The following is a 25,644-nucleotide window of genomic DNA, read 5'->3' as shown; positions in this document are numbered from 1 at the left end:
TTCAAATGGCCTACCATAGACATTATAATAGAACTGTAATATCAGCTAATATGACCTGCGCGTACACGGTTTTACCATTATATCCAATTTTTACTTTTATAAATATATAAACACACTTGTTATGCCAATTTGGACTGTCCAATGTTCAAAGTACTTCCACAAGTAGGCTCTGTACATCGAATTGGATGGATATTCAAGTTTTATAGTCACCCCACGTGGAGTTATAGTAGAGCAGGTGGTCTTATACCTTATTAAAATCAAAATCAAATGTGATAATATATATATATATATATATATATATATATATATATGTGCAACCAATAAATTAACCTTAATAAAGAAAACAATAATTAATAAACAAAGTTGTCCCAAGTGGGGAATGTTGTTTGTGGCAAAACATGGTCTGCTTGGGATTTGGACTGTTGTTGGAGGCATTGACATGGCTTCAATTAATTTTTCACATCAAAGGTTGGCGGGCCAACCTCAAAGATTCTCAACATACAAAATGAGGAATACAAAGGTTGTGCCCTAAGTTGAATAAAACATAAAACATAAAACAGGAGTGAGAGAAAATAGTAAAATTTAAACGACACAATGTGAAGTGAGAGTAAAAACATGCGTAGAGTGTGAGAGTACTAACACACAAAAAGTAGAAGTGGCACCATTTAAAAAAAAAAAAAAAAAATTGTGTTAATTTAAGTTGGGTGAAGTTGTATTGATATTTCTTTGATTAGTTGCATATGACTCTCTAATTATAAATTCATAAACTATACTTTTTAATATATAATTATCTTGCAATATAAAAAATTTGGAAGACAAACTATCTAAAGATTGAAAACATTTTTCAAATTCAAATTTACCCTTAAGATTAGTTGTATAAAACCCCTCTAAAATATGCATATTACCATACGACATGCAAATTCTTATGGTTCCGAAAGAGTTTGTGCAATTAATTTTAAGGGTGATTTAGGAAATTTTAATACAGATCAACCATGTGGTTGATGTTATTTTCTGATGATATGATTTTAATAGATGAAATTGCAGAAGGGATGGATGTTAAATTAGAGGTTTGAAAGGAAACTCTAGAATTAAATGAATTTAATATATGTAGTATAAGTTTACTTAATATAAAAGTGAAAATAGGGATGATTGAGAAAAGAGATACTAAATTGAAAGTTTCTGTTGTTTGAGCTCAATTATTCCACAGAGTGAAAGAGAAATTGAAGAAAATATTAATCATAAGGTCAAGGTTGTATGACTTAAATGGAGAATCATCTGCAATATTGTGTGATCAATCTGTCCCCTTTAACATTGAAATTAAAGTGTTATTTATTTGGACAGAATTTTGGGCAGCTAACAAGGATACAAAGTGACACAAGCAAAAATGTGAATGTTGAGATAAATATGCAAAACAGAACAACCCACAAGAGAAAAAAACAGAGCAAAACAGAGCAAAATCAGGGGCATGAACAAAATCACACTCAATGGCTGCCATCAACCAAGCTGGCCAGACATCCCAAAACAAATCACCAGCTTTACGCTTAGGGCGCCAATTTACAGAGAGCGTGAGCGACTCCATTCAATGAGCAAGAGGACCATTTGAGAACAAACTGAAAAGATGAAACCAAAACTTTCACATTTTCCAGAACAATTGCAACAAGAGGATGCTGGGGGCCAAGATAGCAAACCGACTGACAATCGCCTGCAATTCCCACATCAGAATAGCCCAAGCCAGTAAGGAGCTTTAAGCTCATCCGCATTCAGAACATTCTGAAAAAAGATAGTTCCAACTTTGATTGGAAGGCCATTGTGGTCTCTCAGAATCATTCCTCCACCACCATCGGAGAATCCAGAATCAAATGAAGCATCATATTTGACAATATTTACACTCCCAAGTGTTTGTTCTGTTACTCAAAACTTCACTTTAATGCCATCACAGGAACATGTTCTTCATAGTCCTTAAATTGTATGAGGATCAACTTTCTTGTACCTAAATTATACAGTCAAATAACTTCATTGATGTGTTCACATGTACACATGGAATTGGGAAAATTAATGCTTTCATACCACCAATCCAAAAGACACCATAAATGTTGCATTCGTACAAATGGCCTATAAGATCAATAAATGATGTAGTACAATAAAAAAGGGAAACAAAATTTACCTTCCAATTACACCTGTAACTGTTACATCATTTGAGGATGTAATATCATTATCATGACCTTCTTCAACTTCTTCACCTTCTTCCATATCCATCTCTCCAGAGACACTCAATGAAGTAAAAGTGGGCTGTTTAGGCATTGGAATTTTTGCATTTTCACTCTCCAACATTAGTACCACAGAAGACATGTTTGGTCTATAAACTGCAGACTCTTGCACACACAATATCCCCACATGTATGCATCTCAAAACTTCATCTTCAGAGCATGAATCCACAATGGAAGGATCTATCAGCTCCATTGATTTACCATCATTCCATAGCTTCCATGCCTGAAAACATTAAAAATAACTAATTATACACAGAAAATTATGTGTTTTTTTATCTTGCTTCCTCGGTGAAGTTATAATCTACTTCTAGGGCATTAGCCCAATTGATATAACCTCCCCTCCCTCAAAAGGGAGGTGAGGGGCTCAAGCCCCATAATAGGCATTTGTGGGTGTGTGTGAGAATTTATCTAACAAAAAAGAAAAGAAAAGAAAGAAGTAAAGTTATAATCTACTGAAAAATTTAAACTTACATATCGAATAAGGTTTGAGCATTCATTAAAGTGAAAGCTAGTGTTCCTCTGGCCGCTTACAATCTCAAGTAGCAACACCCCGAAGCTATAGACATCAGACTTCACAGAGAATAGTCCGTCCATCGCATACTCAGGGGACATATAGCCACTGTTTAATAGAGATTAATTAATTAGGCTGTTCGTTCTTGTGGGTGAATAGATGGATCATCTTAATTGTATGCAATCATGAAAACAAATGATACTTACTATGTGCCAACAACTCGGTTTGTTTCGGTTTCATTTTCATTCCCTCCAAATATTCTGGCCATGCCAAAGTCTGAAATTTTCGGGTTCATCTCTTCATCCAACAATATGTTGCTAGCTTTAAGATCTCTATGAATAATTCTGAGTCTTGAATCTCGATGAAGATAAAGAATTCCTCGTGCAATACCTTCAATAATTGTAAAGCGCATCCTCCAGTCTAGTTGTGCTTTCTTAGCAGGGTCTGCCATGATGATCGTCAAATTGTCAATATGTACTTCTCATGAAAAGCTCTAAAACTTCACATTCTTTCTTGCTTAAACAAATAAAATACTAACAAGAGAAAGTTGTAATTAAGCTGAAAACTAACCAAAAAGAAAGAAATCCAAGCTTTTGTTAGGCATGTATTCATAAACCAGTATCTTTTCGTCCCCTTCAATGCAACAGCCCAACAATCTTACAAGATTTCTGTGTTGTAATTTTGCAATTAGTATCAACTCATTCTTAAATTCCTCTAAGCCTTGTCCGGACCTCCTTGAAAGCCTCTTTACAGCTATTTCTTGTCCCCCTGGTAGTGTTCCCTGCAAAAGCAAATAAAATTTGTATATACATTTCAACACAACTTTAATTACAGCAAATTTGTTTTACATAAAATTAATTACAGCAAATTTGATTTACATAAAATTTACATCTGAAAATAATATACCTTAAATACAGGACCAAATCCCCCTCTTCCTAGCTTGTTTTCATTTGCAAAAAAATTTGTGGCTACCTCTACATAATTGAAACTGAACAATGGTAATTCTGGTCCGCTGCCCTGCTTTCCATCAATTGTTAGGTCATCTTGTCCTGAAAAATCTGCAGAAAATTCTCTACTTCTACTCACAGTTAACATTGAAGGATCATGGTTTTTCCGCCATTTTTTTAAGTGTGCTGCTGACAAATTTTAGAAGAAAAAGGCAGATGTTAAAAAAGATAATAACAAGAACTTAAAAACGGTTTCCAGGAGCTGAACTGTGAAATTTTACCTTTCAATTTTGCTCTGGACCTCCATAGTAGCCAAATGGATATGATCAAGAAGACTGTTCCTGGTACCACCGTCATTATTATAGCAAGATTGGATATTTTTCTACTACCACCTAGACATGAAGAGAAGCATGTTACAAGATCAGATCTACTAAGTTATATATGAAGCTTTGAACTTTTCTAAGATTCCACATTTTGCTCCATTAGTTTGCCCTCCCAACAGACAAATATAACTGTATGTAAAGAAAATATAGTTGTGAATTTGAATTGTGTTGGTAACTAAGCTGATCTGTGCATTATAATTGAGTTTTACTAGGCCTGTCTAGATAGAATTCCTGTTCCTTTTACTGAACTTTTATCCAAGGTTTTATCTTTTGCACATCCATGATGTGAATTAGATCTTGATATTTTGAAAAATAATTTTCGAGAAGCAAAAGAAATTACTCATATTTAGAACTTGAAACTAATTACATGAGATTAAGTACTTCAGTTTCTAAAAAGGTTGAGCCGACATAATCACAATTCAGTTTATCCTGTGCCCCTGCCTGCTTATGGCTAGAGTAGCACTATTTTGTGTCCCTGCCTACTGATATCCTGATTTTCCGTGATTGTATCAATACCATAGAAGAAATTGATCAGCACCAAGCAAAAGAGAGAAAAATAAAAGATTAAAGGCAGAAAATCACAAAGAAAAATATGATTAAACTCAATTTTAAGACCAAAAACAACAGCAGTGAGGACCATCTTACCTAATTCAGACTCAGCAACGCGCACGTATAATGTTCCCCCACCATCTTCTAAACGCTCAACATCAAGTAAATCACCACCCCAAATCATGCAGTCAATCCCATCTAGATATGCATATGCAATACAAGAACAATTCGTCAAACACTTGGTGTGACACTCGCTTGTGTTTTTTGCCATCACGGTATCAGCATAATCCGGAAACTTCACCCCATCAACTGCCAAAAACCCATCACTGCTAGTACCATTATCACATTGCAAAGTGGTCCTCCTAACACACCCACCAGACCAATTTCCATTATTCCATTGATCTTTGTATTGGGCTTCAAACCCTTCAATACAAGCGCATTTTTTAGAATCCCCCACAGTACACATTCCAAAATTCCCACACTCGTTATATTCATCGCATTCATCTAAAGGCTCTTTCTGTAGTAGAGTCCAGTTCTTGTTCTTTTGGTTCCAAATCAGCTGCTGTCCAACTCCATCCCATGTAACCATAAACCTTACAATATGAGTACTTTCTATTGTTGTGTAAGTGAAGTACTGACCATCTCCATCATTGTTAAGCTTGAAACCATAGGAATAGAGAGATTTCATTCTAGGAACACCCAAAAATATTTGGCCATCCCAGTGCCCACTCCTCCACCTCCTATTCTTATGCTCCCACACCAATAACTGTGGCGATGCGCGAGGATCAATACCCATTGAATAATTTCCAGGCGAAGGATCATTAGCGCTCTTCCAAGAAGTGAAGGCGCGATTTTCGCCAGCTTGGGCATTTGCATAAGCCTTCATGCCAGGTAAAAATGTATCCGTTGGATCATCAAAGCTTTGCCATAAGACCTGATTAGAATCATTGGTGAGAACAAGATCACCACTATCCTGAAGGATTGCAGTTGAATTTCCTGATACAGTTGAAGCATTAGCCGACCAGACTGAATTGCCCATTCCATCTGAAATCAATAGATTTCCATCATTTCCAACTGTTAGGGTTCCATTTTCACCAGAGATCGGACTCTCTCTGTTGGCAACCCATATGACTGTTTGCTCCGAAACCTTGTTGTACCATATCCCAACATATCTAGATGTTGAATTTGCAGGACTGAAAAAACCCAATACAAAGTTTTCACCAGAAGAGAGAATTGTTTCTCCATCTCTCACTAATTGGCCTTGTGTGATGTTGTTGGCTGCTTGAGAAAACAGAACAAGAATTTGAGAAATGAAAAGGAAGGAGCAAAGATAAATAATTGTTGGGTACCTGTAACTATAGCCCATCTCTCTATCTGAATCAGTACAAAGTCTGCAGATTCATATAGAGTTACAATAGGCAAGCGTGCTATCAAAAGCAGATATTGTAACTTCAGGGAAGGTCCAACTGGGGACTGTTGATCGTGGCATTGTCATGGTCTTCAGATTTGACTGTTGTTGGTGCCATTGACAAGGTTATGGGATCAGGGAGTCATCGTCAATGGCTTCAATTAAACTTTAGATGAAAGGTTGGCGGTCCAACCTCAAAGATTCTCTCAACATAGAAAATGACAGAAATACAGAGGTTGGGGGTGAAATTATATTAATATTTTTTTGGTTAGTTACACAGAACTCTCTATTATAAAATAAATTGTATATAAACTCCATAAACTAAACATTTTAACATATAATTATCTTGAAATAGAAAAATTTTGGAAGTCAACCATCAAAAGATTGAAAACTTTTTTAAAGTTCAAATTTAATCTTTAATAATAGATTTTTTTTAAAAAAAAACCCTCTCATATTACCCTTGGTTCAGAATAACATGCAGATTCTTATGTTTTAGGAAGTAGTTGTGCAATTCATGTAATAGGTGATTTAGTAATTTATAACACACATTTAATAACCATGTAATTGATATCAATTTCAGATGATATTATTTTAATTGATGAAATTAGAGAAGGGATAGATGTTAAATTGGACATCTGAAAGAACCTCTAGAATTTAGAGTATTAAATTAATGGGGCGCAAGAATTTGAACATTCAAATTTTATTTTGGAAGACGAGAAAGTACCACTTAACTATGTAATATAAGCCAAAGCGGCTCAACCTTTAAAACAATTAAGGCAGCCACCTACGGCCTCCAATGAGAGAAGAGGGCCACAACAATGATCTCATTATATTACTTTTATATATATATAAAAAAGTAATATATATATATATATAGAGGGCCACAACAATGATCTCATTATATTACTTTTATATAATATATATAAAAGTAATATAATGAGATCATTGTCGTGGCCCTCTTCTCTCATTGGTATATATGTTAATAAATTAATTATGCTTGTTTATTGTACCAAATAAATACAATTACACTTCCATTCCTCAATACAAGTTTCTTTTAATTGAAAAGTTTTATCTTCTCTTTACTACTACTACTCTTTTCTTTTTCTTTTTTTTTTGGTTACAATCTCGCACATTTTTTACTTATAATTTTTAAATTCTCTTACGCTGATATACTTGTTCAACGTAGCATTGACTCTCCCAGACACATCAATTGCAAGCACAATTAATTCATCGTCTCTTAACCTAAAATTTGTAAATAGTATTTTTATATTTCCTTGAGATTATTGTAACAGTTAGAATAAATTTTAAATAAATATTATTACTATTTTATTAATATAGTTAATGTGAGACGGCCTAATACAGTGACTTTGCTTTTGGTCTCAAATTGGATCAAGCAGGCCTTGACAGGGACGGGTCAATTAAAACAGCCGCCAAAGGCCTCCAATAAGAGTAGAAGCAGGAAGGCAACGAAACGAGTTTGGAACGAGTTTTTCTAAATCTCGCCCGCTCCTTTTAATTTTTGTTAATTTCATGTTCGTCCCGAGATTTACGACGGGTTGAATTTTTATATTCAGCCCCGTCCCGTTAGGAAATACTGTGCCCCTGTGCCCGCCCCGCTAACAAATTTTTTCTCTCACTTTTTGAAACTTAAACTCCTGCTATTTAAATGTGGAAAGCTTAGAAATGACACAACATAAATGAACTTATGTATCCCAACAAAAATAGAAAAATAACATGCACATAATATAATTCAGAGAACATAGTAAATAAAAATAAAAGTTTAATACAACCAAATCACAAGAAGTTCTAAACTCCAACTTCTACCATAACCAAAACGAAAGCAAATTTAATACCAAATTTACATCCAAAATTAGAATTGTAAGATATGGGTAAATGGGTAAGCCGCTAAAATAAGTTATATATATATATATATATATATATATATATATATATATATATATATGCTTAGCGGAACGGGGCGGGGCCTCCAGGATATATATACTGAACCCTTACACGTTCCGTGACCCGCGACGGGTACAAAATTTGAATTCATACTTGTCCCAACGGTATAAAAAGTGTTCCCATGTCTGTTATCAACAAGGTGGGACAGGGCGGGGCGGTAAAAATTGGCATCCCTAAGTAGAAGGCCACAAAAGTGATCACATTATATTACTTTTATTTTTTAATGTATTAATTATGCTCGTTTATCATAGTAATTACCAAATAAACACAAATTATACAACTGCACTTCCATTTGTCTATACAATTCTTTTAATTAAAATGTTTTATCTTATAGTTATTTTTTCTCAACAATCTCACACTTTTTTTACTTCTAATTTTTAAGTTCTCTAACATATCAAAACTTGTTCAACTTTATATTTCTTTTGGACTTTGTAACTTATTAATTCTCTAACTCATCAAATTATTTTTTGTTGGCAATCAGGGTGTCCAGGACTTTGCCCTGACTAATCAATCTTACACATCAATATTAAATCACTATCTCTTAAGGTAAAAATGTAAATAGTGTTTTTTATATTTCTTTGAGCTTATTGATAGAATAAATTTCAAATAAAAATTATTACTACTGTATTAATATAGTTAGTGTGAGAAGACAAAATTTAGAGATTTTGCTTAAGACCTCAAAGGGACTATTCAACCTTAAGGCAATTAAGGCAGCCTAAGGCCTCCAATGAAAGAAAATGGCCACAAAAGTGATTTCATTATATTAATTATATATTTTTTAATGTATTAATTATGCTCGTTTATTGTATTAATTACCAAATAAATACAATTGCTCTTCCATGTTAGGAATCGTGGCTTATATTGCTATTAAAATTAGGTTTTCATTTTAAAGTCAGCATTTATGGGAATTTCTTGCAAAGTAAATCATGGTCTTTAAGGAAATTTTTGTAAGATAGGTCTTGGCTTTTAAGAAATTGTAATCCTTTATAACTCATTGACACTTTTAGACATCAATATTAAATCATTCTCTTTTAAGCAAAGAAGAGTTTTTATATTTCCTTGAACTTTTTGCAATTAGCATAAATTTTAAATAAAACTTATTACTATAATATCAATATATTTAATGTGAAAAGGCCTACTTTAGTGATTTAGCTTTCCGCCTCAAATTGGATTAAGCCGGCCCTGAGTGTAAGTTTAGTGAATATATAAAAAAAGCAAATAGAGATGTAGTAAAGATAAGAGACATGCCAAAAAAATGAATTATTTAGGTATTTGAACTTTATTATTCACATAGTAGGGAAAAAAAAGAACTTAATTACTCTTAGTGAAAGAGAAATAAATATAATGTCAAGGTTGGATGACTTAATTGGAGGAGAGTACCTCAATATTGTGTGATTAATGTATCCCTTTAAGATTGAAATGAAAGTTTTTAAACCAGTCATTTTTGGATTGAAATTTGGGTAGCTAGCATAAGCACAAAGAAATAATAAAATTGAAAAAGAAAACATTCCCGTGAGATGGTAGAGTAGGACCCATTAGAGATAAAATGAGAAAATTGATTAAAATGATTTGAAAATGTGCAAGAAAGATGACATATGTGACATTTCACGTTCCGCGAGAGAAATGTGTACAGACAATATTTACAGGTGTAAGAGGGTTGAGACACGGTAAGTGTAGCATCCAACCATCTAATATCATTACCCAAACAGATCTCTAGAGAAACATTTTAGTACTGAATGCAAAACGACACCGTTTTATATGCGGGTCTTTCAAAAAATTGAAGAAAAAACTGGGGATGTTCCTAATTTGTGTTTATGAAACTGAAATTGGAAAAAGGCTACACATATTTGAAATTAATACCTAAGGATTTGGTTTCAGAGTTCTTTACGTGAATGGAAAAATTAGGGTTGGGAATACCCGATAAGGTGAGAGCAAGAATATATATCAATATATATAGACAAACTCATAAATATAAATATTATATATAGAGAGAGAAGTATAAAAAACTTTTAAGAAAACAAAGTCAAGAGATTAGTAAAAAAAGAGGCAAAGTTAAAAAAGAAATACCTTTAAATTGATGAAATATGTTCTGGAGCGTCCTGGAATTAGAATCAAATCACAAATGAATTCTAGAAAGAGAAACTAATTTCTAGGGTTTATCTACCTTGAGAGTTTATACCATTGGGTTATGTAGATTAACTGAAGTTATAACTTCCATAGGGTAGAATGAAAAAATAAAATTTATGTAGTATTAACTTACTCGTATATAACTTGGAAAAAAAAAAAACTTTGTTTGTTGTATTTAACGTTGGAAAAAAAAAAAAAAACTTTGTTTGTTGTATTTAACGGCCACTTGAAAATAATTATAATGTTGGTCGTATGTACATTTTGTTTTTTAGTTCAAGGAGGTTGGTTTATTTGAATTCCGGAAATAAAGTCCAATTTTTTATAATTTGGCCTGTGCAAAATCATTTATTCTTTTTTGGTATGGAAGTTTTTTTTTTTTAATTTATCTATATATATATATATATATATATAGAAAGAGAGAGAGAAATTGTTTTGTTTTTGTTTTTTTTTTTTTTTTTTAACCCGAGTCATTAGTTTTAAATTTTTATTCAATTTATTTTTGTTACTTCTACTCTTTGAGGTTGCCTGAGTCTCAATATAATAAAAATAAATGTTGGGATCCTCAAATGGATGGCAACCTTTGACACCCCCCCCTTTTTTTTTTTGGGGTAAATCAATATATTAACATGTACAAAGGGAAGCCCGAAGGCAAAACAACAAGTTGGGATGCTCAAAAAATTCGGTAAATCAAAAAATCGGATCAAATCGTATTGAATTGGGCGGTTTGAATTAGTTGTATAGCGGTTTGGTTCAATTTTCGGCCCAAAATTATGGAACTGTAATATTCGGTCCCGTCCTAATTAGGGTCTTGTTGGATCAGACCAACCCGGACCGAATCGTTATTATGTTATATATATATATATATATATATATATATATCATATCTAAAACTTAAATCAAGTAAAGTTTTCGAGTGTCCCCTTTCTTTCTTTTGTTCTTTAAATTTCTTTTAAAAAAAGTCAAATTTCCTTTTTCAAATATATCTCAATTTTCAATCCTTTCAAATATATATCAATTTTTTTTCCTTTTTTTCTTCTTAATTTTTATTTTTATTTTTATTTATTTATTATTATTATTTTTTAACTTTGCCCATATAAATTAAACTAAATTAAAGGGAAATCAACTGAAACTAACAAATCGAACCAAACCGAACCAAACCAATTTTTCGCGGTTTGGTTTGGTTTGGTTCTATGGACATTATAGTTCGGTCTGGTTTCAAAAATAATGGAATCGTTATAAATGGTTTGGCTCCAAAATAATCCCAATGCGATCTAAACCGGACTGTGTGCACTCCTAGCAAAGGCAAGTCTCAAAAAAAAAAAAAATAAATAAATAAATAAAAACCTTTGGCCCTGGATTGGCTTATCAAAAGTTGCTTTTAGCTTTTGGGGCTCAAAAACTGTTTTAAATAGTGTTTGCCTGTGTTTTTTAGAAGTGGTTTGAGTTAAACGCTCTTTTGAAACAGAAGAGGTTTAGCGTTTTAATGAAACTTAAAAAAATAAAATCTAAGCATGTTGTATTTAAAAGAAACCGTTTTCTTCCTCAACATTACGCTTTGCCTGAGCCTGAAGTCGTGAACCCTAGCAACAACCTAAGCAGTTAGAGAATCCTCTCTGAAAACCTCAGGTAAAACTATTTTCTCTCCTTTTTTCTTCATTCCGACCGTACAAAACTTAATTGATATATGTGGTTGTTTGTGTCTCATTATAAAGATCATTATTTGCACCAATTATGTCCCGAGGGATTCTCCATTGCCCATGCCTAATTAGGCATTTAACTCTAGTGTCAACACTCCACATATGATTGGTTATGACTTCAAGGTCTACTCTTTGATCGATAGAGGTAACCAGTAATCATACCATAGGAATGTATCACAACCATCTCCCACTTGGTGTTTGACAAAATGTCTATCTAACCCTCTAAGCTTGAGAAGCATCCTCCAATTCCATGAGCTTATCTGCTTAGCTTTCAGCCTCCAAAAACTCTTATTCTTGATCAATGTAGAATGTGCCCAATCAAACCAAAGAGATTGCCCACAATCATTAAACAAGTGCCAAATATGTTTAAGGATTGAAATCCTGTTAAGAGAAGCACCTTTGATCTTGGTTTTAAACTATATTTGTAATTTGTAAAACCTGGAAAACTTGTTACTCAAAAGGAAAAAAAAAAAATAAGTACAATAATAATGGATAATTTGCAATACCAATTTGGTTCATTTCTGTAAGAAAAAATTTAGAATATTTACACTCAAAAGCGTTTGTTCTGTTACTCAAACTTCCCCCAGTTGACAAATGACCTTTTATGCCATCACAAATGTGAAAATTTGGTGATGAGTTTTGACTCCTGTGACACCAGGTACCAAGATATTCTGGTACTTCTCAACTAAAATGCATCATCATATTCTCTGCATAGTCCTAAAATTGGAGTATGGAGATCAACATTTTTCTTGTACCTAAATTATACAGTCAAATAACTTCATTGATGTGTTCACATGTACACATGGAATTGGTAACATTAATAATGCTTTCATACAACTATATTTTGTAATCCAAAATACACCATAAATGTTGCTTTCATACAAATGGCCTATATAAGATCACAAATTATGTAGTACAACAAAAAAAAGGGAAACAAAATTTACCTTCCAATTAATTCTGTAACTGTTACATCATTTGAGGCTGTAATATCATTATCATGACCTTCTTCAAATTCTTCACCTTTACCTTCACCTTCAACTTCTCTGGAGGTATTCAATGAAGCAAGCCTGGGTTGTCTAGGCGTTGGCATATTTGCACTTTCATTCTCCAACATTAATACCACAGAAGACATGTTTGGTCTATAAACTGCAGACTCTTGTACACACAACATCCCTACATATATGCATCTCATAACTTCATCTTCAGAACAAGAATCCACAATCGAAGGATCTACAAGCTCCTTTGCTTTACCATCGTTCCATAGTTTCCATGCCTGAAATCATTTAATTCCAATTGTTACGACTCCAATTTACTAATTATATGCAGAAAATCATGTGATCTACTGAAAATTTTAAACTTACATATCGAATAAGGTTTGAGCATTCTTGTGAGTGAAAACTATTGTTTTTCTGGCCGCTTACGAGCTCTAGTAGCAACACCCCGAAGCTATAAACATCAGACTTCACAGAGAATAGTCCTTCCATTGCATACTCAGGCGACATATAGCTACTGTTTTTGGCAAGAAGTGATTTAATAGAAAATAATTAGTCCATTTGTTTATGTGGGTGAATTGTATGCAATCATGAGAACAAATGATACTTACTATATGCCAACAACTCGGTTTGTTTTGGCTTCATTTTCGTTCCTGCCAAATATTCTGGCCATGCCAAAGTCAGAAATTTTCGGGTTCATCTCTTCATCCAACAGTATGTTGCTAGCTTTAAGATCTCGATGAATAATTCTGAGCCTTGAATCCCGATGAAGATAGAGAATTCCTCGTGCAATACCTTCAATAATTGTAAAGCGCTTCCTCCAATCTAGTTGTGCTTTCTTAGCGGGATCTGCCATCATGATCATCAACTTGCCAATGTAAACTCATATCCTTTAATGCTTACACAAATAATATATTAACCAGAGAGTTATAATTGAGCTGAAAACCAACCAAAAAGAAAGAAATCCAAGCTTTTGTTAGGCATGTACTCATAAACCAGTATCTTTTCATCCCCTTCAATGCAACAGCCCATTAGTCTCACGAGATTTCTGTGTTGTAATTTTGCAATTAGTATCAACTCATTCTTAAACTCCTCCAAGCCTTGTCCAGACTGCCTTGAAAGCCTCTTTACAGCTATTTCTTGTCCCCCTGGTAGTGTTCCCTGGAAAATCGAATATATGTTGTTTATATACATTGCAACACAACTTTCATTACAGCAAATATGCTATACATAAAATTTACCTCTGACAATAATATACCTTGAATACAGGACCAAATCCCCCTTGTCCTAACTTGTTTTCAAGTGAAAAATAATTCGTGGCAACATCTACATAATTGAAACTGAACAATGGTAATTCTGGTCTACTGCCCTGCTTTCCATCAATGGTTAGGTCACCTTGTCCCGAAAATTCTCTACTTTTACTTGAAGTAAACATTGAAGGATGATGGTTTTTCCGCCATGATTTTGTGAATGCTGGAGGCAAATTTTATAAGAAAATGTCAGACATTAAAATGATAATAACAAGAACTTAAAAACAGCTTCCAGGAGCTGAACAGTGAACAGTGAAATTTTACCTTTCAATTTTGCTCTGGACCTCCATAGTAGCCAAATGGATATGAGCAGGAAGATTGTTACAGATACTACCATCATTATTATCACAAGATTGGATATTCTGCTACTACCACCTAGAAATGATGAGAAGCAAAGTTACAAGATCAGAACTACTATGTTATATATGAAGCCTAAAACTTTTATAAGATTCCACAGACAAATATAGGTAAAGAAAATATAGTTCTGGAGTCGAATTGTGTTGGTAACTAAGCTTATCTGTGCCTTATAATCGAGTTTTACTAGGATTGTCTAGCTAGAACTCAAGTTCTTTATACTGTATGTTTATCCTAGGTTCTATATGTTGGATATCCATGATGTGAATTAGATCTTGATATTTAGAAAAATCGTTTTTGAGAAGCAAAATAAACTATTCATACTTGGATCTTGAAACTTATTACGGGAGATTAAGTATTTTAGTTTCTATAATGGTTGAGCCTACAGAATCATAATTCAGTTTACTCTGTGCCCCAAACCCTTGTAACTAGAGTGGCAACATTTCATCTCACTGCCTAAATGGTACGGTATTGCTATCCTGATTTCCAAATGGTACGGTATTGCTATCCTGATTTCCTTGCTTGTATCCTATCCCTGAAGAAATTGATCAACAGCAAGCAAAAGAGAAAATAATAAAAGATTAAAAGGCAAAATAATCAGAATGAAAAAATATGATTAAACTCAAAATTAAGACCAAAAACAACAGCAATGATAATCATCTTACCTAATTCAGACTCAGCAACACGAACATATAATGTTCCCCCACCTTCTTCTAATCGCTCAACATCTAGTAGATCACCACCCCAAATCATGCAATCAATCCCTTCTAGATATGCATATGCAATGCAAGAACAATTCGTCAAACACTTGGTCTGACACTCGCTTATGTTTTTCACCGTCACGGTATCAGCATAATCCGGAAACTTCAACCCCTCAACTGCCAAAAACCCATCACTGCTAGTACTATTATCACACTGCAAAGGGGTCCTCCTAACACACCCACCAGACCAATTTCCATTATTCCATTGACTTGTGTTATGTGCTTCAAACCCTTCAATACAAGTGCAAAATTGAGAATCTCCCACAGTACACAAACCAAAATTCCCACACTTGTTATATTCATCACATTGCACTGAAGGCTCTTTATGAAGTACTGTCCAATTCTTGTTTGATTCCTCCCAAAATAGATGCTCTCCAAATCCATCCCATGTAATCATAAACCTCACAATTTGAGTAGTGTTCATTGTTGTGTAAGTGAAGTACTCACCATCTGCATCATTGTTAAGCTTGAAACCATAGGAATAGAGAGCTTTTATTCTAGGAGCACCCATAAAAAATTGGCCATCCCAGTGCCCACTCCTCCACCTCCTCTTGTTCTGCTCCCACACCACTATCTGTGGCGATCCGCGAGGATCAATACCCATTGAATAATTTCCAGGCGAAGGATCGTTAGGGCTTTTCCAGGAAGTGAAGCTGCGAATTTCGCCAATTTGGTCATTTGCATATGCCTTCATGGTAGTTAAAAATGTATCTGTTGGATGAGCAAAACTTTGCCATAAAACGTGATTGGTATCATTGTTGAGAACAAGATCAGCACTTTCCTGAAGAACTGCAGTTGAATTTCCTGAAATTGAAGCATTAGTTGACCAGACTGATTTGCCATTTCCATCTGCAATCAGTAGATTTCCATCATTCCCAACTGTTAGGGTTCCATTTTTACCAGAGATTGGACTCTCTCTATTGGCAACCCATATGACTGTTTGCTCAGAAACCTTCTTGTACCATATCCCAACATATCTAGATGTTGAATTTTCAGGACTAAAAAAACCCAATACAAAGTTTTCACCTGAAGAGAGAATTGTTTCTCCATCTCTCACCAATTGGCCTTGTGGGATATTGTTGGCTGCTTGAGAAAACAGAACAAGAATTTGAGAAATAAATAGGAATGAACAAAGATAAACCCTAGCTGGGCTTCTGTAACTGTTGCTCATCATCTCTCCATCTGAAGTAAGACACGGTCTGCAGTATTAATACACATCATGAATAAATTTCGTAGGCCAAAGTTTATATATATATATGGCATCCCCAGTAGATTAAATAACAAACTTCCAAATGGAGATGTTGAGATACATGCATGAAAGACTATGTCGTGTTCAGGAATTCATCAGTGGTAGATGAACTATTGCTATGCTATGTTTGGAATTCATTAGAGGTAGATGAACTATTTCTATGCTATGTTTGAGAGAATTGAATCGGGGGTTTGAATTTGAGATTTGAGGTAAGCTAGTTAAAATTTTGAACTAAATTTTTTTCAGTTTCAAATCCAAAGCATCGATCTATTTCTATGCTATGTTTGAGAGAATTGAATCGGGGGTTTGAATTTGAGATTTGAGGTAAGCTAGTTAAAATTTTGAACTAAATTTTTTTCAGTTTCAAATCCAAAGCATCGATTTCATCCTCCAAGCAAGCAAAGCTGTGTCATTTCAATGCTTAATAGTGAAATTCACTGTCCCTTCTAAGCAAGCCAAAAGAGTGTGAACAATGCCAGAGATATAATTATTAAAGGCCGATTAGCATGTCAATTCTTGAAATTGTTTTTTTGTCCCTCATGCACACCTTAATTGAATATACAAAGTATAGATTTATTTTACAATGACTTTGTCAACAATTTTATAAAAGTGAACTTTGGCCTTGATCTCATCCACATTGGTCCTTTCTGATTGAAAATGATCCCATGAACTAAGGTATTTTGGAGATGACGTCGAATATATAAAAATAATAAAAAAAATTCATAATTCTAAATAAGAAAGAATCATATATATACACGGTAAAAATAAAAAATACAAAAATCATAATACTAAATAAGAAAGAATCATATTTCTTTGGATTTGATGTACCTCCTCCAATAAAAAAGATTTTTTATTTTTCAACTAGAATTTTTTGTCTTTAGACTTTCAAACAATATCAACGAGTTCGGTCCGACTTGAAAAGATCTCGAAGCCAAGGAATAAAATTCATCAACTTGTTCTTGATATACGCTATTTTTCAATCCATCGTTTAGGGCTCCCAAACCATGTTTGGGTTTTTTTTTTTGAAAAAAAATAAATTTCTGAATAGATTCAAAATTTTCAGCTTTCTTTGTGTAGGGGTTTTATTATTAATTTTTTTTTAACAATAAATACATGTACTTCAGAGAGAAAATACAGAAGATTGAAAATTATTTATTCGTGAACTGTTGATAACTTTCACTCATTGAGCAACTACTGAAAGTGACATTTTTTATTTATTTTGAGTTCCATTGTTCTGTGACATTCTTCAACTCTTGCAAATTGTTCAATAACATGAGAAATAATAAGTCAGTACTTTTGACTGTTTTTTTTTTTTTTGTTTTTAATCATCTAAGTCCCAAATCTTCCATACCAAACCAAATTATATGCTTTTCGTTACACAAGATATAATCTCCTTACAAAATTGGACATAAATTTTGAATACGAAGAAAAAAATACTTTTATTAATTTTTAATTAAAAAATGCAGAATTATATATAATGTGTATGTAGTATATAAATATGCAAATCATTGATCAAGTGTGAGAATATGAGAGAGCTCCTTTTTATTTATTTTTTATTTTTTAATTCATACAAGCTTGTAGAACAAAAAGATATATTTATTTCTTTGTAAATTTATTTTTTAATTTCAATTCCAAATGAATGCTTAATCCGAACAAAAGAATTAGAATTGTAATTTAATTTTACATAAAATTTAAAATTGGTATGAACAGATTTAAAATTGAATTTATTGAATTTTAATTACATGAAATTAAGTCCAATTCAATTCCAATTAGAATTGTAATTTTACTTTATCTATGCTTTTTTATTATTATTATTATTATTATTATTATTTTGTAAGGCATCGGAGGAGGCACTAATCCACAGAAAATCCATCGAAATATTGAGAACTGCGTTTTTATTGAAAATTAAAATTTTGCACCAACTGCAATTTTAAATCTCAATTCCAAACAACATAGCATAAATCTCAATTCCAAATAGATTGATTTTAATATGATTCACCAAAGTAGGATATTTTAAGTACAACAGATTTTGTCCACACCCAAGAGAAAAAAAAATTAACCAACAATAAAAGATAGATATCCAACCCAAAACTCAAAAGCGAGATTGCAAACCCTATTACCAAAACTCTTTTATACAAAACCAGGATGAACTTTATTCGCTGTTCAAGACTCTGCTAAATTCTCCTATTTTTAATTTCTAAATCAATTACATGAGTAAGTCAATTATATATATATATTAATTGTTTTAAGGAATATTCTTTAAATTCATATGTGCAACTTGCTTCCCCTACTGCACTTGTCATTTATCTATTTTTTTTCATGGTCAAAATTTTGGAAGGACATGGCTTCCTCAGCAGTGACGATAGGTGGGTGTTGACACACGACTTTCTTGGTCCTTCTCTACGTCAATGTCAAGCATTACATTCCAAACCCAGGACAACACTATTCTCCAACCTGGGCGGCTCTACCCTCTCCTGCCCGGCCCTCATTTCTTTTTTTAATCCTGGCAAAAAAACCGTCATGTCATACGACATCTACAAGGTAATAACACAAAATAAAGAAACACAAACACAATCAACACTCCAAAACAAAACTAACATCTACTAAAGTCAAGATCACAGCCTTAACAACAACCTAAAACTAAAAGGTGTCAGCATGGACAAGGATCGGGTCAACCAACAGATAGCAAAAACTGCAGCACCTAACAATGAAAACTGTCTATGGATGCCAACGTGAGAATATCCCCAAGAATAAAAACAAGAGCAAGATCCCTAGAAATATGACGTCAGGAAAGCTTCGCAATAGCGTGTGCAACTTGATTACCAGTTCTATAGACATGGCTAATGCGATAAAAGTTAAATCTCCGAAGTGTCACTTGAACATCAAAGACAACAAGATGAATTTCAAGTGGTCCAGGAGCAACACCCGATACAGCCTGAATCACAATCATAGAATCACATTCAAACCAAACCCGTGCAAATGAAGAAGAAATAGCCCAAAGAACTGCTTTGCGAACGCAAATGGCCTCAGCAACGGTTGCAGTAGTAGCAGAGAAGGGAGAAAACACCACTGTCTGCAAAATAGTTCCCCTAGAATCTTGAAAGACCGCACCACCACCCCCAACGTGAGATGAAGAGAAAAAAGGCTCATCCACATTACATTTAACCACCCCATCAGTTGGAGGCATCCAATGGGAAAATGAAGGAACAAACAAACCGGGAGATAAGTTGGAGTGAGATAAAGACGATGCATCCTTGTATTCCCAAAATTGAGAACACGCCATAGAAACGACTCTATGGACATCCCACAAAACGCCATCGAAAATAAATTTATTTCGGGCCTTCCAAATACTCCAACAACAGTGGGCCACCAAACCCAGCATGTCCATTCCTCCGTCTGTAGCCACCCACTGCCCAACTAAAGCCATCCACCAATTAGAAAAGGAAGAAGGAGGAGCACAGGCAAAATCAATACTTAACGGGGAATGTTTCCAAACTTGGATGGAATGATGGCATAGGAAAAACAAATGTTCAATAGATTCCTCATCCAAGCCACACTTGGGACACACTATGTGATGTTTCCGATTTTCACCATTTTTCTTTTTCGGAAGTTGTGTCGCCGCAAGGGCATTTTCGTCTCTTCACATTTATCGTGCTGGACATTGTGGAGTGCACCGGTTGTGTCCTAAAATTGTTTAGGGCATTTCATTGAGTTCATGACTCTTTGAAATGTAAGGGTGATCATTTTAACATTTTTCAGTTTTTCGAGCTGGACGGTTCCCTGTGGGACCCGCTACCGGAATTGTTGCTTACGGAAATTTTAGTTGGGTCCATTTGCATACATGTATTTAATTTCATATGGTATATGTGATTATTTTATAGTTAGCGCAATTATATGTATTTGTGGTGAGGAATTAAAGAGAAAAGAAAAAAAAAATAAAAAGGAATTGGCGGGACCCACCCTTGGACCATTTAAGGTTATGAGACCATAATTTGGTCACATTCTCTCATTTCTCTCTCACTCTTCGGCAGGTTCTCTCTCCCTCTCATTTGCTTTTCTTTTTCTTTTTCTTTTTACTTCAAATCTTTGAAGTTAGATCTCTCTCTCCATACTTAGTGTTTTTGAGTGCCGTTTGCGGCAAATCGAAACCCACGACAGTATCTACGAGTTGATCAGAGCCAATCTCTATTTGGCCATCAATTGAAGGATCTCTAATCCTAGGGTTTGAGATAGAAAAAGGGATTTTTCATCTAATTAGAGGTAGGGGTTTCTAATACTCAATTTTCTTGTTTCCTTGTGAGTTTTCCTACTTTAATTACTGTCAACATAGAAAATGACAAAAATACAGAGGTTGGGGGTGAAATTATATTAGTATTTTTTTGGTTAGTTACTGAGGAGGCCCAGGACGACATGGGCCGGATCTGACTTGCAAGCACTACATCCGGTCCGTACAGCTGGGTCAGCCCATATAAAGACACTGCCATATGGGCCGAACGCGAGTAAGCCCATCAAAGGTGACCAGGACTTATGGAGGAACAGGCCCAGATCCAGCAATCAGTCAATATTTGTAAATATTTTGTAAATATCTATAAATAAGGGAAGGAATGGAAAATATGGGAGGATCTTTTTGGTTGAAGTGTAAGAATTCTAGAGAGAGAAAGAGGGAATGAATTTCTTGCATCTTCAATTGGCGCCGTCTGTGGGAAACGTATGGAAGTTTGGTTGATCAATGAGGAATATCGAGTGGATTCAGACCAATTCGGTTGATCGAGACTCGATCTTTGGGATTTGGATCCAGATCTGAGCGATTGTGACCTACTCTGGAGGAGTTACAATTCTTGAAGCTTTGGCAGAAGTGGCTTCAGATCTACGCAACAACGAGTTGTTCGATTGTGGCGGGATCTGACGGATTTAGAGTTCGGACAATTCAGATCTCGTAAACGGTGAACGTAATTCGGAGAATTCGAAACCAGATCTGAAAAATTCCCACTCACGAAGCTCAGATCTACTCGCGAACTTGAGATTAATGCCTTTACTCCGTTCAGGAATAATGATAGGTGAAAGCTCCAATCCGATGGAGGCTGTCCAGCAAACAAAGCTTGAGGAGTTGATGAACTTGATTGAGGCTCTCAAAAAAGAGAATGCAGAATTGAAAGCTGGAATGCAACATCGGCAAATACCTGCGGTTTCGTATCCACTTCCGGTCGGTGAAGGAGGTGTTCAATCTAATATCGCGCGTCAAGGCGAACAGGACGAGAACAATCAGTCAGCTCACCACCGTGATGAAAGGATGATGGACAATTTGCCGCCAAATGTTCGTCGAGTTGAAGATCACGAAGGATCGACTCACGTTGATCCGCATCGGGAAAGGTTCGACCGAGAGGAAGTGATAGAGGTTGATCGCCGTCGAGTAGCGTCGCCTTGGCAAAGAGAGTTCATAGAGGAACGGTCGTTCGATCCGTCTTACCGGCCATCCATGGCTACTATCACTCATCGCGGTTCGGAGGGCAGAACCGTAACTCACAGAGCTACCGCTGGACTCCAGAGAGAGAATGAAGCTCTCCGATCCGCAGCTCGGACGGTTGATTCACCATTCACCGACGAGATCTTGAATGCCCCGCATCCAAGGAAGTTTGCTATGCCAGTCTTTATTCTGTTTGACGGAACAACCGATCCGATCGATCATGTGTACCATATCCAGTTGAAAATGGCCCTGAATACGGAAAACGACTCTTTAATGTGCAAATGTTTCCCTACAAGCCTGGCCGGACCGGCGCTCAGCTGGTTCAAAAACTTGCCTAGGAGCTCCATTGGTAGCTTCAGAAACCTGTGCGATCGGTTCATAAGCCAGTACTATGGGAACAAGCGCCCGCCGAAGGACATCTCGAGTCTATTCACGATGAGGCAGCACAAAGATGAACGTCTCCAGGCTTTTCTTACCAGGTTTAATCTCACTAAGAGTATGGTGATCGAATGCCACCCTTCTACAGCAGTTCAAGCCTTCAAGTTAGCCATGACACGTGGAACTCCGTTTCACACCAGTCTGGTAGTGAACACGCCGACTACTATGGATGAACTCAATGAAAGAGCCGATGGCTTTGTGCGCCTAGAAGAAGAGGAGGCAGCTAATGCTTGGACAGCGTCGCTCGTGTCGACCGAGGAAAAGTCCAAGGCAAAGATCAGGCAGAAGCAGGCTCAGCCGCAACGTCAGACCTCTTGGAAGGCAGAAAAAAGGTCCAGGGAGGAAGAGCTGATTACTCCGCTGAAGGTCACTCTGGCGAGGCTGTATCAGGAGAACAAAGATAAGTTTCATCCACCACTGCCAATTAGGCAACCCCTCAAACAGAGGGATCAAACTAAACATTGTGCTTTCCATTCCGATTTCGGTCATCAAACTAATGAATGCAGGAACCTGAGGAGGCAGGTGGAGATGTTGATAGCTAGAGGGGAGTTCGCGAGTTATGTTCAAGGCTCGGCGATAGAGCAGAATCGACCAGTGGAACAAATAAAAAGGAGTCATAAACAAAGCTCCCACAATTCACAACCAGTTCGTATAATCAATGCTATCCATGGTCGACCCGAGCCTAGTGAAGAGTCAGATGAGTTACTCCGGGCGCGCCTGCGGCAGGCGCAGATGAAGAAAAGGGTCAGCAGTGTGAATACTCTACACCAGTAGAGCCCGTCGATGCAGATAAAGTTCGACTGGACAGACCTGCAGCGTGTTCAACTGCCCCATGAAGACCCGTTGGTAGTCAGTTTAACAGTGGCGGACTGCTTGGTGCGCAGAGTTCTGATCGATCCTGGGAGCAGTGCGAATGTCATGCCGAGGGACACATTTGATAGGCTCGAGATTAAACCAGAGAGGCTCAAGCCCACTGGAAATCCCTTGTTAGGGTTCGATGGGAAGAGGGTGGAGCCCGTCGGGATGGTGGAAGTGGAAGTTCAAGCTGCAGAACGAGCTCTTATGGAAACTTTTGTGGTTGTAGAAATTCACCCCTCGTATAATCTCCTGATGGGAAGAGGATGGATTCACAGAGTCCAAGGTGTACCCTCAACTCTGCATCAGGTCATGAGGTGCCTCGGACCCGATGGAGACAAAGTGATAGACATTCGGGGGGATCAGGTCGCAGCCAAAGAGTGTTATTCCGTCACACTAAAGCATGCTGGGAAAGGGAAGGCGCCCGTTCGTTCGGCAAGACCCAGATAGCAATTACAGGAACCTCCGCTCGAGCAGAACAGGGTGGAGGAGTCAGTCGACTTGACCGGGGAGCCCCTTCTGGATGTGCAGATCGATCAGTCCAGGCCAGAACGAACTACCAGAGTAGGTATAAGACTGACCAGAGAAGAGCAGCAAGAGCTTGTGGATTTCTTGTCCCACAATGCCGACGTATTTGCATGGAGTCACCTAGACATGCCTGGAATTAGTCCCTCCGTATCCTGTCATTCCCTGAATGTCAATCCCAATTTCAAACCAGTGAAACAGAAGCAGCGAAGATTTGCTCCAGAACGTAATCAAATCATAGCGGAAGAGGTCGATAGGCTGCTTGATGCGGGATTTATCAGAGAAGTGCACTACCCTGATTGGTTGTCCAACGTCGTTGTCGTGCAGAAGAAGAATGGGAAATGGCGAGTATACATTGATTTCACCAATTTAAACAAAGCCTGTCCGAAGGACAGCTTCCCACTGCCTAAGATTGATCAAATGGTGGATGCCACCACCGGGTATGAGCGTTTAACCTTTCTGGACGCTTATTCAGGTTATAATCAGATCCCTATGGACCCCGCAGATGAAGAAAAAACTTCTTTTGTCACCGAGCGAGGAACATACTGCTACAAAGTTATGCCTTTCGGACTAAAGAATGCGGGAGCAACTTATCAAAGACTTGTTAGCAAAATTTTTAAGAATCAAATGGGTAAGATTGTGGAAGCCTATATTGATGATATGGTGGTAAAGAGTAGGAAGAAGGATGATCATCTGAAGCATCTGCAAGATGTATTTGATGTACTGAAGCGATATGGGATGAGGCTCAATCCAACCAAGTGCTCGTTCGGTGTGAGTTCCGGAAGTTAGCCCCGCTCAAGCAGAGGCTTTGATTAAGAATGCCGAGCCAAAGACGATCAGAGAGGTGCAAGCCCTCACAGGACGAATAGCTGCATTAAGTCGATTTATTTCAAAATTGTCAGATCACTGCAAACCGTTCTTTGACACGATTCGGAGCCATGGAAGGCAGGTCTGGGGGGATGAGCAACGACAAGCATTGACTCATTTGAAGGAATATATGCGGAATCCACCAGTCCTGTCAGCCCCAGATCCAGAAGAAAAGTTATTTCTATATCTTGGAGTATCTGGTGTCGCGACGAGTGCCGTTCTGATCGTTGCAAGGAAGGGGTGCAATACCCGGTATTTTATGTAAGCAAAACACTGACAGAGGCAGAAAAAAGACACTCAAAGGCCGAACGGGTGGTACTTGCACTTGTAAATGCAAAAAGAAAGTTGAGGCATTATTTCGAATCCCACCCCATAGCTGTTCTAACAACTTTCCCAATCAAAACGCTTATGCACAAGCCAGAGCTCTCGGGCAGAATGACCAAGTGGGCCATAGAGTTGAGTTCATTTGACATAACGTATGAGCCGAAAACAGCTGTTAAAGGGCAAGCGGTGGCCGATTTCCTGCTAGAATGTGATGCCGAAGATACGGAAGAAGACCTTAGATGCGGCTCTTGGAAACTTTTTGTGGATGGCTCCTCTAACCAGATGGGGGCTGGAATTGGGATCAAACTGCAAACCCCAGAGGGTACTTCCTTGAGCCAAGCACTCAGACTTGAGTTCCGAGCCACCAATAATGAAGCGGAATACGAGGCGTTGCTAAATGGATTAAAGTTGGCCAGAGAGCTACAGATCAAAAGTTTGACTGTGTATAGTGACTCGTAGCTGATTGTTCGGCAGGTAAATGGTGAGTACGCGACCAAGGATGACACGATGGGGGCATATCGTTCTGCCGTTCTGCATAAAGCCAAGGACTTTGCAAAGATTGAATTCATACAGCTGCCGAGGGAACAGAATGCAGATGCGGACCGGTTAGCATGTAGTGCTTCGAGTTGCGGTGAAACATTGGCGAGGGTGATT

The 25,644-nt window shown here is 36.5% G+C and overlaps 2 protein-coding genes across 4 annotated transcripts; both read right to left on the bottom strand.

The window, feature by feature from the left end:
• Positions 1-1,281: 1,281 nt before the first annotated feature.
• On the bottom strand, positions 1,282-14,306 carry LOC132306867 (G-type lectin S-receptor-like serine/threonine-protein kinase B120). 3 transcript variants are annotated; one of them, XM_059804442.1, is made up of 8 exons: positions 4,754-6,263; positions 4,007-4,117; positions 3,685-3,914; positions 3,349-3,559; positions 2,985-3,222; positions 2,739-2,886; positions 2,165-2,490; positions 1,282-1,990 (listed from the first exon to the last, which is right to left on the bottom strand). In XM_059804442.1, the coding sequence occupies exons 1-8, from the start codon at positions 6,021-6,023 to the stop codon at positions 1,960-1,962; spliced, it is 2,565 nt and encodes an 854-aa protein (XP_059660425.1). In that variant the 5' UTR covers positions 6,024-6,263; the 3' UTR covers positions 1,282-1,959. The 3 variants fall into 3 exon arrangements, with proteins under 3 accessions (XP_059660425.1, XP_059660434.1, XP_059660443.1); XM_059804451.1 differs by having other exon boundaries at positions 3,685-3,911; XM_059804460.1 differs by lacking the exons at positions 3,685-3,914; positions 4,007-4,117; positions 4,754-6,263 and adding an exon at positions 14,102-14,306.
• A 705-nt stretch (positions 14,307-15,011) lies between these two features.
• LOC132277761 (putative G-type lectin S-receptor-like serine/threonine-protein kinase At1g61610) lies at positions 15,012-19,800 on the bottom strand. Its single transcript, XM_059779613.1, has 3 exons — positions 19,341-19,800; positions 15,130-16,450; positions 15,012-15,042 (listed from the first exon to the last, which is right to left on the bottom strand). Exons 1-3 carry the CDS (start codon positions 19,798-19,800, stop codon positions 15,012-15,014), a joined length of 1,812 nt encoding a protein of 603 aa, XP_059635596.1.
• Positions 19,801-25,644: the final 5,844 nt, after the last annotated feature.

The sequence above is a fragment of the Cornus florida genome, unplaced genomic scaffold (genome assembly GCF_030987335.1).
Source record: "Cornus florida cultivar Cherokee Brave unplaced genomic scaffold, ASM3098733v1 CherokeeBrave_3.0.0_Hap2_Chr01, whole genome shotgun sequence".
Lineage (NCBI taxonomy): Eukaryota > Viridiplantae > Streptophyta > Magnoliopsida > Cornales > Cornaceae > Cornus > Cornus florida.
This window is presented reverse-complemented; position numbering and strand designations above follow the sequence as displayed.